Here is a 16,164-nt window from a genome sequence, read left to right as displayed (position 1 = left end):
ACGTCCTGACTGACTTGTGGTAGGGGTTTACACATCAGCACCGTCTTCCCTCTACCCTGTGGTCTTCCTTGTCAGGAAGGTCCCGTGACTCAACTCTGGTGAGTTTCCTACATAACTTCTGTTCACGTTCCCACTCCCTCCTTGACTCTGTCACACCTACAACCCTTCTGTAACTAGTTCTTTTTTCTTTTGAAATAACTTGTACTTACAGAACAGTTAGAAGAAGAAGCCTGCAGAACTGTTTTCCCTTCACCCGGCTTCTCGGTCGTGACCTCTCCTGCCTTTATTTCACACACATCTACATGTATATACACATACATTTGTAAAGTCATTCGAACTCCCAAATCTCAGAAAAGACTTCCTATTGCTCAGTAATACTTCATTGTGTATGCCCTAAAAACAAGGACCTGAGGCTGAAAAGATGGCTCCACACAGTAATAAGAATTCTTGCTCTTACAGAGGACCTGAGTTCAGCTCCCAGAACCCACATCAGGCAGCTCACAACCACCTGGAACCCTAGCTTCAGGAGATCTTACGATGTCTCCTGGCCCCTGTGGGCACACACATACACATTCATACACATAGACAGACTCATATGTATACACATAAATAAAAAATAAAGATTAGGGATGTGGATCAGTGGTAGAGTGTTTACCTAGAGTGATCAAGGTAAATCCTTGACCATGGTCTGAGTCACAGCACTGCTTCAAACAAGCAAACAAACATTTGGGGCTGGAGAGCAGGCTCAGTGGCCAAGAGCATTGACTGCTTTTTCAGAAGATTGAAATTGGGTTTCCAGATCTCACAGCTGCCTGGAACTACCACTCCAGGGAGTCCTCTTCCGGCACATACACATGTGCACGTACATGTGTACATATGTACATATATACATACATACACGTAAGTAAATAATGACTCTTTTAAAAATAAGTAAAAACTTAGACGGACCCAGTCTACATAACTATAATATAATCTTCAAAGTCACATTGATCTCTATTACCAATTGAATCTAGGGGTCATGTTCCATTTTACCAGTTATGTTTAATTAATTCCATAATTTATTTAAGACAAGATCTCATATATTGCATGCTGCCCTCAAACTTGCTACACAGCTGAAGATGACTTGAATTTTTTTTTTTTTTTTTTTTTTTTTTTTTTTTTTTTGAGACAGGGTTTCTCTGTGTAGCCCTGGCTGTCCTAGAACTTACTCTGTAGACCAGGCTGGTCTGGAACTCACAGAGATTTGTCTGCTTCTGCCACCTGAGTGCTGGGATTAAAGATGACCCGAACTTTTTTTTAAAAAAATGAGTGTGTGTGTGTGTGTGTGTGTGTGTGTGTGAACATGGCTCACAAATTCTGATTTTATTCAATGGATTATCTCCCACCCTCTTTTCTTTTTATTAGAATTGATTTATACTTTTAGAAAAATTATACAGGTTTCCCATATTCCATACCCTACACTCTCTTTAATGTTAATGTCTTACATAGCCATAGCAAATTATCAAAACTGGCATGTGACATGTGTATAGTGGCAGATGCTTATGATCCAACACTCAAATGCTGAGACAGGAGGATCGTAAATGCTGGGGCATCCTGGGCTACATAGCAAAGTCCTGTCTCGAAACCCAAACTACAAGCCTGGAAGTTAAGTTGCTACGGTATTGTTACCAGTCTCCAGGCCTTGCCTGGCTCGGTAAGTCAGTACAGTACTGTTACCGGTCTCCAGGCCTTGCCTGGCTCGGTAAGTCGGTACAGTACTGTTACCAGTCTCCAGGCCTTGCCTGGCTCAGTAAGTTGGTACAGTACTGTTAACGGTCTCCAGGCCTTGCCTGGCCCCTGCCAGTTTCTCCACTACTGCCCTTTTTCTCTATGGATTGGTCATTTGAGTGCTCAGGTTCCCCGAAATGGGGCCAGTGTGAGCCTCTCAAGCTGGCTCTTCGTCTTTTTTACATGCCCCTATCATTTCCTAAATACTCCCTTTTTTTCTGGCACAATAAAATGTACCGGGCTTATCTTGTGTTCTGAGTCCAGCCCTAGGGTTATGCTTGCAACCAGGCTCCCCATTTCCTCTGTGTGGAGGAACTGCAGATACCAAGCCCTGCTGTGACTGAGCTGGGTGCTGCTGGGTGCCACTGCTTGCAGGCACTCAGCTGAGAGAACTGTGTCTGTATGAACATTCGTGCATCCACACACGACTTTACACTAAAGCCTGTGGGTTCATACTAAGACCCCCATTCTAACCTAAGAGCACAGGAGGTCCCATGCTGATAACTGCCTTCTATAACACAACAGTAAAAAGTGTTACATTTACTTGCTCCCTCCATTTGTCCATAGATAGCCCACCTCTCAGTCTCCTTCAACCCCACTGCTCACCCCAGAGCCAGTGCACAGCCCTGGCCCAAGAGAAGTGAAAAGGGAAGTGTTAGTGGGTGCAACCCTGAGAGCATGCATGCTGAATCTATGTGGGGCTCCTGGGCCGTCTCCTCCCAGGGCTACTGCTACTTTGCTTTCCAGCCTGACTTACTATTTCTGAATGCTAACTGCAGATCCACCAGCAAATATCATGCTAAGCCCAGCCTGCCATGAAGATTGTTTAATCTCCTCCATTGTTTAATCCTTCCCTGCACTAATAACACTCTGTAATACTCTTTACTCCTTATGCATTTTTAACTTAACCAGCAGAACTCCAACAGTGTGTCATGTGAAGCCCGCAAATGCTCACACAGTACTTGGGGACAAAGTTCAAGTGCAGAGAAGAGAGAGAAAGAAACCACATATCTATGATGTTTCTCTCAGCTAGGGAGTCAGGAACAGCAGTATGGCATGTATCTGCATATTGCTCCATAGACCTGAGGTCAAAGCATGGGAGAGTGAATGCCTGAAGTCAAGTCAGTGCCAATAAATCTATGACCTTAGGCAAAGACACTTCAAGTACCAACCTTGGTTTCTTCGCCTTTAAAACAGCAATAATAACATCTTCAATATAAAGCTTTGGGGTGGAATAAATGAGATTGTATTTATAACACATCTTATAAGCTAATAGGAGAAAAAGACCAAGAAGAAAAGGGGGGGGGAAGTGTGTTGTGCAGCGTTAAAGATACGAGGGGCTGCAAAGTTGTCTGAGCAGTTAAGAGCACTGGCTACACTCACATGGGAGCTTACAACACTGATAACTCCAATACCAGCAGGTCCAACACCTCTTCTGGCCTACTCAGGTACTGCATGCACATGGTGCACAGACATACATGCAGGCACACACTCATTCACATAAAATAAAATCTCAAAAAAAAGATAAAGTTCTGAAGGGATTGCAGTGAGAATTCAGAGGGGTGTTACTGCCACGTTCAAGGTGAGACGTTTTTACTTTGAATCTCCACCCTCAACCAAGTTCTTCCTGTCCTTCACATCTCCTTCACATGTAGTCTGTACTCACCTCTCTTTGTTTATGGATCTCATGTAGCCCAGGCTGGCCTCACCTTATTATGTAGCAGAGGATGGCTTCCCAATCCCTCTGGGTCTACCTCTCACCTCTGGCTGCATGTTTTTGTTCCCTCCCTGAAGCTGCTGCAGACTTTCTCTTGCTCTGACTTAGCATTCTGTCACTGTCTTGAAATGTGAATAATCTAAGCATTCAGAGATTCTCAACACTCCACAGCCCCCTGAGCAGGGCTTGACCATTTGTAAACTCTTACTTGATTGTACTTGCTTTGGGGTAAAAAAGACTCCCTTGTGGTTCCAGTTCACAGATTGTTGTGCCACAAATGCCTTTCTCCATTAATTCTACATGAAGACCTTGCCAAAATGTCTGGAAGTAGTGATAGCCTTAAGTTAAATTTATTTGTATCTTGCACTTACAGTCCTCAAGCCTTGCACATGGTGAGTTGTGGTTGGCATTTAGCTGGACTGGCTCAGCCCTTCATAAGCAGTGAATGCACAGGTTCCCACTGGGGCATCTTCTACTCTTCTTCTGCAAAGCTCATTATCTCATGTCTTACAGGACATGGATACATGCTGGTGTGGAGTGGAAGAGAGCACAGGGAGGAGGGAGGCTTCCTTAGCAGGTTTCTTTCTCGTCTGCAATAGAGAACAATGTCAAAAGTAACTAGGTGGACAGTCCTCAGAATGTAATCTTTAGAGGTTTTGTGTGTGTGTGTGTGTACAATTTCTCCATGCTGTGTGAGCATGATTAATTACAATCTTACTCATCAGGCTAACTCTGAAGTAGGAAGTAGGTGAGGATAGTTACGGTGCTGAGGATAGATGAGTGATCACAGTAAAATTACTACAGAGCCCACCCCTGGCTCTGTTGGCACCGTCTGTGTGCAGATTAGACTCCCCAGCAGACTGAGTGCATTCTTTCCCTCCATTTCACCTCCTCCTCCACTGCCCCAGCCCCTGTCCAGTTCTACTTCTGTACCACTTTATTCCCATCCCAAGGAACAAACTGGGGAGGGTGGTCAGCTAAGTATGCTTTGGGTACCAACATGCAGGTTAGCCTGGCACACCAGCCTGCACACTGGGCTGAGGGAGCGTGAACAAACACCTGCCCCGCAAGGGAGAGCCAGTAGTGGACACAGAGGAGGAGACCTTCCTGCTGTAAAGCAGCAGCTGCCTCTCCACCAGGTGCTAGCTGGAGTGCTGTCCTCAGTACGATGGAATTACAGCATGCACCAGGGAACAGGCACTGCTGATTCATGCCCCCACTGTACACCAGGGTAAGAACAGCTTGACACATCACACACTCTGGTAACGTGTTAACTCAAGTGCCAAAACTAGGTGCTGTGACATATGCATGCCATTCCAGCACTGGGGAGACTGAGGCAGGATAATCACAAGTTTAACCCTATCTGGAAAAAACATTAGTAAGAGCCAGGTGTATAGCACACACTATCAACCAGCACTCAGGAGGCTAATACAAAAGCAGAGTCATAACTTCAAAGCCAGCCTGGGCTATAGAGTAGACCCCGTCTCAAAACAGATGGACAAGCCAAAAAAAAAAAAAAAAAAAAATCCCATGGCAGTGAGTGGCTGGTGCTGGCTGGCAGTTCCAGTTGAAAGAGCAGGTATTAGTCTGAGTTGTGCAGTGACACCTGGGCCTAGGAGGCAAGCAGAAAGGTGTTTTGGTCCGGAGGTGACAGGTGAAGGCCCGGGGACTGGCCTAGGTACCTGGCTGGAGCAGAGGCCTGCCATGCTGGAGAGTTGTGAAGGTCCATGGGAAAGTAGGGCAAGAAGAGTTTGTACAGAATGGGGGTGTGGCCAGACATTTTCCAAGGTCAACTAAAGAGGCCCTTCTCTCCACAGGCAGAGACCTAGCCTGGGTGAAGCAGCCACATCTGGATGTCATAAACTTTGAATAACAAAAGCACTGGAGTAAAATGTCAATTGTTTCCTATTCCTGCTAATCGGTGCTGTGTGTGGTTCTTGCCTTTTTCTTCTTATTGTATAAATATAGTTTTAAAACACAGCTGGATTCTTGTAGCCTTAGCCAGCAAGTTAAAAAGGTGCCACATGTCAAGAATGGGGCCTCCCATTGTCCACACAGCAGAGCTGTGCAGAGGACAGTGGTTAGGGCCCTGCTAGAGTCCAGCCCCTGATGACTCCAGGTGACTGGGACAAATTGAGGGATGTCTGACTGGGAAAATGGAGACAGATCACAGCCACCATCACCACCATGACTAGGCCTAGAGCTGTTCCCAGTCACTCTTATCCCAAGATTTTTGCATCTTTGATTCTGGAAGTTATAAGAAAAAAAAAAAACTGTTCATCTTAAGAAAGGTATTTGGTATTTAAACAACATCTCTCTATTCACAAACTAAATTTATTAGAACGGATGAGGTTAGCAAGATTTCTCTCTATATAATAAACATGTGAAGTATTAACCTTTACACCAATAATCATGTGTAGAATATGGAAGGAAATAATATTATATTAAAAAATAAATAAATAAGTTCTATGAAACAGCTTGGTAAATGCTAAAGTTTCTCACATAGGAAGGACTCTTTCTCAAAAGATTAAAAACAAGCTCTGGGTTAGACGTTTTCCCCACTTGTGTTAGTTTCTTTTCTTGCCATTGTGCCAAGGTATTTAGGAAGGAAGGAAGGACTTGCTTGGACTCAATGATTCCAGGGATTTCCAACCATCATGGCAGGCAATGTTTACACCTTCTCTGCCACCAGAACCTTCGTACAGGCTGGTGAAAAGCAGGCTTGAGTCCAGGCTGCTGGGGTTTGTGTCCTGGTTCCCCAGCTTGTCTTGGACAAGGTGCTTAACTTTTCTGCGCCTGGCTTTTGGAGAAGGGGGTAGTAAAATAGGTACCTCCGAAGGTTATGTTGAAGACTTAAAGTTCCATGACATGATTATAAAGCACAGCCAGGACTCTGGGGCCGCCACAAGTGTTTAAGAAATGGTCCCCATCTTCAGTGTTTAGGACTGTGGTTTGTGGAAAGGGCAGCTGATGGTCAGGTTCTCCACTCAGCTCTGTCCCCAGGTTTGTGACAGAGTTTTAGGTGTCGGCTTTCTCACCTTCTAGAGGAGCAGCAGTGTGGTGTCTCTCACGGGGCCCTGGGTTTGGACGTGGTGATGAAATGCCTTGGAACAAAGCAGTGTACAAATGTCAGACTTTATTGCTGCCATCTTTTTAGCAGGGAGGTGAGTGGTGACATGGATAAAATGCACCCACTTGTACGTTTGGGTAGCACCAGGAATCAGCACTTGAGAGAATTACTTGTGTCCACTGCAGACAGCACCCTTGCCTGATCTCTCCAAGTGAAACAACATTTCTGCTTTTCTAGAAACCTCAGCGAGCTGATAGACCGATTTGGGGCAGATTTCAAAGCCCAGGGCCCCCTGAAGCCTAACCCTGATGAAGGGGGTTCTGTACTCCCCAGCTGCGCTGACCTCTTTGTCTACTACAAGAAGTGCATGGTGCAGTGCTCACAGCTCAGCACAGGCGAGCCCATGATCGCCCTGACTACCATCTTCCAGAAGTACCTCCGAGAATACGCCTGGAAGATCCTCTCTGGCAATCTGCCTAAGTGAGTCCTGTTCTCCTCACTCTCGGCAGGGAAGTGAGTGAGACTCTCAACATCCCTAAATATGGAACTCTCTTTTTTTTTTTTTTAGACAGAATTTCTCTGTGTAGCTTTGGAGCCTGTCCTGGAACTCACTCTGTAGACCAGGCTGGCCTCGAACTCACAGAGATCCTCCTGCCTCTGCCTCCCAAGTACTGGGATTAAAGGCGTACACCACCACTGCCCAGCAATATGGGAGTCTTTAAAGAAAGCCACTCTGGGGTTGTTTACTGAGCTGCTAAGAATGGAGGAGGAAAACACTCCTTCTGGGCTCCCAAGGGCCTGATGTGCTTTAATGACAATCCACAGCTGCCCATGACTGTCAGCAGGCATGGTCCCCGTCCACCAGTGTAGGTCACAGTGCATCAGTGGGTTGGGCCTGTTATATGTATGTACCAGTGCACATGGGCTCAACACAGGAAAAAAAGTTATTCAGTAGCAGAGGCAATGTTGCTCCAGCCTGTTGAGTGTGTTCATGCCTTGAGTGCCAGATAGACAAGATAATCCCCCCTGATTATCTTCCACAGCCTCTAGTGCTGTGTGCACAGTCTTATGTTTAAAGATATGGGTGTACTGGGGCTGAGAAGAAGGCTGAGTGAATAAAGTATCTCCTGCACAAGCATGAGGACCTGAGTTCAGGTCCCCAGGACACACATTAAAAACTGAAATTGGCAACACTCACTTGTAATCATAAAACTAGGAGACAAGAGGACTCCAGGGCCTCAATGGCAGCCAGTCAGGCCAGCTCTGGCAAGCTCCAGGTTTACTGAGAGATCATATCTTAAAAACAAGGTACAAAATGATAGAGGAAGATACCCGAGGTTGACCTTTGCTATCTGCCTGTGTGTGCATGGGCACACATGTGCATTGTTAGACTGTCTTTCTCCGCTTGTTCACTTATGAGTCCACATGTACTGTCTTAACTGGGAAGGATGGGTGGGAAAGCAGCTTTTGTGCTACAGATGACCTGTGAGTAAGATCTGCACCTCGGGGAATCCCAAGCAAGGCACTAGGCTAACCAGCCTCCTTAGTGAGAATGGGATCATCCCAGGACTGCTCACTGGCTCTCTCTTGGCGTTGTCTCTTCCTGTTCCTGCGGGTAAGAGGGTCTAACAGATGACAGTCAAGGTAAGGTCTGGAGCAAAGGGACCCATTGTATGTTGATTTATTTGTGCTGTAGCCAGCCTTTCCTCCGCTTTCTTCTTTGTCATAAAATACACAGCTTCAGGAAGCAAATTAGCAGCTGCAGCCTGACTAGTTCCTGTTCTTTTCCTCAGGACCAGCAGCAGCAGCGGGGGGCTGACCATCAGCAGCCTCCTCAAAGAGAAGGAGGGCTCTGAAGTGGCCAGGTTCACTCTGGAGGAGCTGTGCCTCATCTGCAGCATCCTCAGCACAGCCGAGTACTGTCTGGCCACTACCCAGCAGGTGAGCATCCTGCTGAGCATGCTGCCATCATGGGGCGCTCAGCTAGAGCTGAAGTGAAGCCCAAGAGCTAAGCTTCACTAAACTGACCTTGGGCAGGCCAGTTGACCTCACAGGAAGAAACTCACCATGGAGTCAGAGATGCCCCAGCAGCCGTCTTACAACCTCCACCCTCAAGTTATGTAAGCTACCAACCAGGCAGGACCTCTTCAAAGTAGGCCAGTAGCACAGTGTCCCTCAGGAGAAAGGCAGTAATAAATGCCCTCTAGGATACCAGGCCCAGCCTTTGGTGGGTGAGTCACCCAGTGACTCCATTTTTAACATGTTAATAAGCAAAGTCTTTCAAGATTTTATTCATCTCCTGACATTTTCTGGCATTCTCTGTCCACCATAACAACCATTGTTTGAGATGTTGACTGTGAAGCAGAAGAAAAAGGAAGGCCTCTGCTGGAGCCCCCAAGGCAGGTCAGCAACCTAGCTTTGCAGAGGAGGAGCCAGAGTAACTTGCCACTCAGCCCTCCATAGGGTTAGAGGCTCTTTTTTCTCATTTGGCCTGTGGTCCCCCTGAGGCTAGGAGCAAGAAAGTGACCTGGGAGAGCCCTGCTCTTCCTGATATGGTTGCTTATTTCCTAAGCATCTAAGAAGTCAGTCACAAGGGGCAGTTCAGACATGACAGCTTGGACCCCCTGTGTGCCAGGGTGTGAACTCAGGAAGTGTCCAGCAGACTCCTTGAGGGTCATCAAGCTGGGCCCAAATGCCGAGACCAAGGCAGTAGCATGCTCTGCTTTGGGGCATGGTCACATATACATACTTGAAGGACACTTTGGCCCTGGAGCTAGACACACACACACACACACACACACACACACACACACACCAGATCCCCTCATGAGGAGCGTAGGTGTTTAGAGTGAATGAGAAAGACAGGGTCTCAGTGTGTAGACCAGGCTAGTCCAGAACTCACACAGACCCATCTGGCTTTGCTTCTGAGTGCTGGAGTTAAAGGTATGTGCCACCATGCCAGACTTTTACAGAATCTTAAAAGTAAAGAGACCAAAGTAGCATACGAACTAAACACTGCACTTAGGACTCCTTTTGGAACCAGGCCCACATGCTCAGTCAGCTGTGTCTCACTTTCTTCTTAAGCACTTTGCTTAAGAATAAATGTGGTAAAATCTCTTCATAAACACACACACACACACACACACACACACACACACACACACACACACACACACCAAACCTACTCCTAATGCCATCACCCTCAAATAATCACATTAGCAGCTTGAGTTATTTTATAAACAGTTTTGTATGCAGTTATCTTAGTTCACTTGTATATCCTTTTATTATTAGTGTTAGTGTCTTAACATTCTCCTGTTACTAAATTATCTTTATTGTTATTACTATTTATGACTATATAATATTCCATTAAAGGATTAGTGGATATTTAATAACAGCCCTGGTATTTATTTATACTGCTTTAAAGTTTTGCTTCTTTAAATAATCTTACAAAACCATCTTTCTGAATATAGTATCTGAAAAGTTTTATATTGTGTTTCTGGAACAGATTCTTAGGTATTTTAGAAGTATGAGTAAACCAGAGGCCATTTTGATGACTTGTGTAGCCATTTTTTTAAATTTAATGAAAATCATCTTACTGATTATAAAAAGTGTGTATTCTTAGCCACCTATGAGATGTCTGAATGCCATGTTCCTTTAGAAGAAGCAGAGATTCCTGGAGAAATGATTGATTCCAGGCTGAGGGGGTAGGGTGGCTAGGGATACAGCGCAGTTGGTCCAGGTCTTGCCCAGCATGCATGAAGCCGTGGGTTTCATCCCTAACTCCCCATAAACTGGGGATGGCAGTGCACACTTGTACCGAAATCCCCATCTTTGAGAGGTGGAAGAGGAGACTCAGAAGTTCAGGGTCTCTCTGAGCTTCAAGAGAGCTTTACTAGACACTTCCTGTACCAGGCGCTGCCTCTTGTTATGGCACAGAGAGGACAGGCATCTTTCTGTCAGGAGACTGAGACTGATGGAAAACAGATAACAAGCAAACAACAAGCCAGGGGCTCATTACCATTTGTGGTAAGTGTGGGAGAAGAAACAAATGCCAAGAGAGGAGCTGGAAGGGCAGGGAAATGAGGGCCAGGAGAGTGAGCAGAGGGAAGTATGGAGTGTGAAGGGCCTCAGAGACAAAGACCCGGAACTGCAATCCTGGAGGCAAGGCTGAAATAGCAAGATGAAGCCAGAAAGGTAGACGGGACCCACGTCACGCTTACAGTGAAATAGCCAGAAAGGTAGACGGGACCCACGTCATGCTTACAGTGAAATAGCAGAGGCCACGGGAGCATGTGCACACTGTCTCATCCTCCTCATCGGTGTCCATGTAGACTACCTCCAGGTTCCCGGTAATAAAAACCCCTTCCTACAGAACTTTACAGATACAGCGTCTGACCCATTGAGTTCTCTGAATGGCCCCTCACCCCTTTAAACAGCCTGGCACAAAACAGGCTTCCAGAAGTAGTGGCAGAATTAAACGCTGCCTAGAATCCTTGCATAGCTCTATACATTATTCTCATTATTTCATAAAAATACATTTCTAAATGTGAAATTGCCAGATTCAGTTTATATTGCCTTCTAAAAAGGTTACCCTCATTTGTACACCTTTAAGAACATTTTTGTTTTTAAGTTTTTTAGTATGTATGTGTATGTGCCTATGTGATTTATGTGCACCACATTCATGCAGTGCCCATGGAGGCCGGAAGAGGATGATGGGTCCTCCGAAACTGGAGTTACAGGTTGTGGTAAGCCACCATGTAGGTGCCGGGAACTGAACCATCTTTCCCGCCCTCTAAGAGCACTTTACATTTTAATGCAGAGCATTCATCTCCTTAGAGTGAGTGTGATTGATTTAGAAGTACAAGATTTATCAATTCCTAGGGCATTTTTAGGTCCTCCCAGATTCTGATCAATTGTTTTTTCTCCAAGGCTCAGGAGTATGTGAGTGTTCCTGCCCTAAGCCCTAAACTGACCAGGTGAAGATGTATTTCTAATTCACCACTTGAGACATCTGGCACCTTGGCAAGGTAGTGGCCATAGACACACTGGCAACTGCTTCTGCTGACTTTGCAGTCACTCACATTAAAAGTTCTCAGCACTGGTGGGTGAGGCTACATTTCATGGGACGTGCAGGGAGACCAGACGTGTTACTTTTCACAGGTACGACTAAAGGGAGGAGAGGTTCCTGCAGTCTGTCACAGTGGGGAGGAGGCCAGTTCTCCTGGCTGTGTCTGCATGAGCAGAGGCTCCTTGCATGCTAGTGGCCAGGAAGCAGGGCTTTCCTTTAACTTTCAGAAGCCCTCAGCCAGGCCCCGCAGCCTTCAGAACAGTGCCACCACTAGGGACCAACCACTCAGAGCAGGAGCCTGTGGAGGACAAACCACAGGAGCTGCTGATCCATCATTAGAAGTAAGCCCAGTGTGGTGCCAGAGGGGCTGGGTTCTAGGCAGCTGATTTTGGCCCTACCACCTGCTGTCTTGGGTGGGCTACTGCAGTCCTCATCTATGAAGTGAGGGTAATGGGACTTCCCTCACATCCAGTGAGAATCAAATGTGTCTCATGTTATGTCTGGACCTGTCTGCCTCATCCCTTTTGAGCCTCAGTTAGTAGTATGGAACACCTTTGGGTAACCATTGGACATGCTTCTGCTTTATCCCTTTTCGAACAGCTGGAAGAAAAACTTAAAGAAAAAGTTGATGTCAGTCTGACTGAGCGAATTAATCTCACAGGAGAAATGGACACATTCAGCACGTACGTACCTTCCCGGCGCTTGCTCCAGGCCCACCTTTCTCCTTCACAGGCAGTGTGTGTTTTCGTCCCTACAGAATCTAGGCTTTCCCTGGGCTGTCTCCCCCAGCCATGAGAAGCAGGGCCCTGTTCCCCCTCCTCTTCCTCCTTCTCATTCTGACTTAAACAAGTGTTTACTGCAGATGCTTTCGAGGAGAACTCAGAGAGACTCTAGGGGTAGCAATTATGGGAGTAGCCATGGAAGTCGGGCTCCTAACTGGGTAAGACACACCCAAGTGAGAACATTACGTGAAGAGCCAGCTGTTCATCCACTGTCAGTGGTTAAAACCCAAGATTCCATGAAGAAATGACAAATTTAAATTCTGCACACATGCCGAAAACACCGTGTCCACCACCCTGTCCCTCTCTGGAGCAGTGACTGTGTCCACCACCCTGTCACTTCTGGAGCAGTGACACAGTTTGTTTCTTTACAGTGTCATTTCCAGCAGCATCCAGCTGCTGGTTCAGGATCTGGATGCGGCCTGTGATCCTGCCCTGATTGCCATGAGCAAGGTAAGGTGTTAGGAGCTGGCCTCCTACCAGAGTGACCCACATGCCTTCCCTCATGTGTTCAGACTCTGCTTAGTGTCAGCTGAGGGGACTGGAGAGACCCCCAGAGTTCCCGCTAGGCTCGCTTCACCTGGCTGTTGCTGGCCCTTTTGCCAGGTGGGGTTGGGGTGAGGCTGCAGGAGATGGATTCTTGGGTCAGCATCTAGCTCCTGCTGAAACCTGTCTGTTCTTGCCGGATGAGCAGTTTGGTGAGCTCTACACCAGTGACTCCCGACTCTTTGCTCAGAACTGAGAGGTGCCAGTTCTTCCTGAGCTTTGGTGATTAGGTAATTTGATCACATAGTGGACTCTGGTTCTAATGTACCCTAAGCTCCCATGGCCCCTTTGGCACTCACCATGTGCTGCTATTTGGGGCCTTATATGCCTGTCTTTTCTTCTCCAAGGAGTGTAAATTCCTGAGGAATGTGGTGACTCTTGCATATAATCTCAGGATTTAGAAGGCTGAGGCAAGAGGATTTCAAGTTCAAGGCGTGCCTGCACTACACAGGAAGACCCTGTCTCAAAAAAGAACAAGAGTATTCCTTACATCTCTAGACCATATTGATGACTTCATGTTTATTGATTAAGTAGAAAGTAGTTGATTTTTAAGCCCAACAAGCCTTGTAGACCAAGGGATAACAAACCGTAGCCTGCAGCCAACTGTGGCCCACCACTTGTTCCTGTAAGTCTTAGTGCAACATGGCCATGCTCATTCACTTATACACCATCTATGGCTGGTCTGGCCTGAAACTGTAAAAATTAGTGGTTATAACAGAGACCTTATAGCACACAAAGCAAAACCATTGACTAGCTGACCCTGTCCAGAAAAACCTTGCCAACACCTATCTCGTCATGGAGTCTTGGAAGACTCACTTGTCTGGGGGAAACTAGGCAGAATTTATGACAGAGGGCAGTGGGAGGAACCTGGACCCTGGGATCAGACAGACCTACATTTTCTCCTTTTCCTTTTGAGAGCACTGCACAGATGACTAAATCTGTGCAGACCCATCTCCTCTATGTGAAATGCATTTGGCTGGCCGCCTCCCAGAGCTGTGAGAGTGGACAGCAGTGAGTGCCTGGTGGTGCCAGTCAAGTGCTCAGAGAGCCTTGGTTCCTCCCTCTTGACAAGAGGAATGCCATGCCCAGGAAGCACACATTTGGTTTTATAGTAGATTATAACTATTTAACAAAAATAGGATTAAAACCAAAACTTTGGCTTTGGGGTTTTAAGGAGTGAAGTAGGAAGTTGAGAAGTAGATGATGTTCCAGAGCTCCTGTTCTCAAGGCCAACCCTGTGCCCAGCCGGGATCCCCAGCCACACACTGTAAGCAGGCAGCTGGAGGCTAGTCTGTTCTCTTAAAGAAGGGGGCTTTGAGGATTCGTTTCCTGGGCTCCGGCTAGTCCCTCACTGCTGGCAAACATTCTGTGCATCCTGAGTTTGATCCATTCCAGCTGCCATCTCCTGAACCGCCACACACCGCAGCCCAGAACACAGCTGCCAAAAGATTTTCACACTGACCAAAGGAAGAGTGGAATCTCTTTTTTTCTCAGTAAAATAACACATGGAATGGGTTTAACACTCCAGGTGTTGCTTATATGAACTGTCAGTTCATTAGGCAGACTTCCCTCAAGTTCCCCTTCCTCACCATCCACTTCTCCCCAGATGCACACCATCAAATATCAGCCACACCTCCAGAGTCTTGTGTTTATATCACAGGAAAACCATAGGTTTGGGAGCATAGCAGTTGGAAGGCCATTCCTCTTTGTCTGAGTCTTCTGGAGTTCTAGCAAAATGAGATCCATGTGACTAAAGTAACCATGGCAGTGGTCACGGACTGACTCCACATGCGCCCCTGTTAGTGTCTGCATCCTGTTTCGTGGGGTTTCTTCAAACCTCTGTGATGGTGATTATGTCTGTCTCTGGTTCCATCCCTGCTGCTTGTTGACTAGTCCAGCACAAGGCTGGGAAAGGCATAGGCATTGTCTGCGGTGCTGCATCCCGTAGGTGGAGGCAGGAGATGGGAGCGGAATGCAGAGAACTGTGGTGGGAGTGAGAGGAAGTTGGGACCATAGGAGAAAAGCAGAATCCAACAGTCAGCATGTGAGAAGCCAACAGGGGTAGGACATGGTCCAGTTTTCTTGAAGGAATTTGTGATGGGGAGGCTGTTCCAAACAGGACTGCAGTGGAAACCAAAGATTTTTAAGTTAGCAAAGTCATTTTTGTTAAAATTACCAATCTCATTCACTTAGGAAGTTACAGAGTATTCTGGACTCAGACAAGGCTGTCTTCAAGTTTATGCTGTGCTGGGAGAAAACTCAAAATAACCAGTAGACTAAATAGATGTATTTCATAAATAGTGAGGACTGTGTGGAGTGGGCTTCTAGTGTAGCAGAGCTGGGGGCTGGTTCTGACGTAGGAAGGAGGCTCCGTGACAAGGTGGATAGAGCCCAGCAACTGGTCACATTGTTGTCCTGAGAGGCCAAGGCAAGCTCTGGGTCCTCCTCAGTTGCCATATAAGGCTTAATAATAATTAAATAAGTTGCCATATTTCCTGTCAATATCTTGGATCCCTTGTCTGTGCAGTTTGTACTGCTCCTGTGAAAACACCTTGCACCCCAGGTCCGAGCCAGTCCCACTGACCTGAGTGTGTTCTGCCTTCTGGCAGTTTCCATGCCCTCCCTCACTCTGACCTTTCTGCTTAGAATTCTCTTCCCATTGTGGTCTATTCCAAAAAGTGTACCCTTTTAAAGAGCGAGCTTGAATATCTGTCCCCCTTTTAAAAGTTAAAGTATAATAATTCCTGTCTTAGCTAGGGTTTCTATTGCTGTGACCAAACACCGTGACCACAAGCAACTTGGGGAAGAAAGGGCTTCCAACTCTCAGGTCACAGTCCATCACTGCGGGAAGTCAGTGTAGGAACTCAAGGCAGGAACCTGGAGTCGGGTTGACCAAAAAAACTAACCAGAACAAGTCCCAGAGCACAGTTCATCCTTAAAGTGTCCAAGTTAATAGAATGTAGTACACATATGAGGCCATAATGCCATCAGGACTATCTCAATCCAGAGTGCCCTTATCACCTTAGAAAGAAGCCCATACCTCTCAGCCCTGCCCACACCCCCCACCCTTTCCCTGACAGCCATCAGTCTCCTTGATTACTGTCTGGACACTTTACACATGGTTGTGGGTAGCTTTTCCTGCTGGCCTTCCTTCACTTCACAGTGTTCAAGATTCTTTCATGGGGTGCCATGTGTCAGTACTGCACATTTCTGGTTT

The 16,164-nt window shown here is 46.6% G+C and overlaps 1 protein-coding gene across 1 annotated transcript in view; it reads left to right on the top strand.

Annotated features, from left to right (window-relative positions):
- Vps53 (VPS53 subunit of GARP complex) overlaps positions 1–16,164 on the top strand; it is a 149,487-nt gene that overhangs the window by 98,778 nt on the left and 34,545 nt on the right. Inside the window, exons 14-17 of the mRNA XM_059271221.1 lie at positions 6,792–7,034; positions 8,348–8,495; positions 12,223–12,305; positions 12,776–12,854. Of these exons, the coding sequence (XP_059127204.1) occupies positions 6,792–7,034; positions 8,348–8,495; positions 12,223–12,305; positions 12,776–12,854 (553 nt within the window). The remainder of the gene's footprint in view (positions 1–6,791; positions 7,035–8,347; positions 8,496–12,222; positions 12,306–12,775; positions 12,855–16,164) is intronic.

The sequence above is a fragment of the Peromyscus eremicus genome, chromosome 8a, assembly GCF_949786415.1.
Source record: "Peromyscus eremicus chromosome 8a, PerEre_H2_v1, whole genome shotgun sequence".
Classification (NCBI taxonomy): Eukaryota; Metazoa; Chordata; class Mammalia; order Rodentia; family Cricetidae; genus Peromyscus; species Peromyscus eremicus.
Note: the sequence above shows the minus strand (reverse complement) of the source record. Positions and strands in the feature narration are given on the sequence as shown.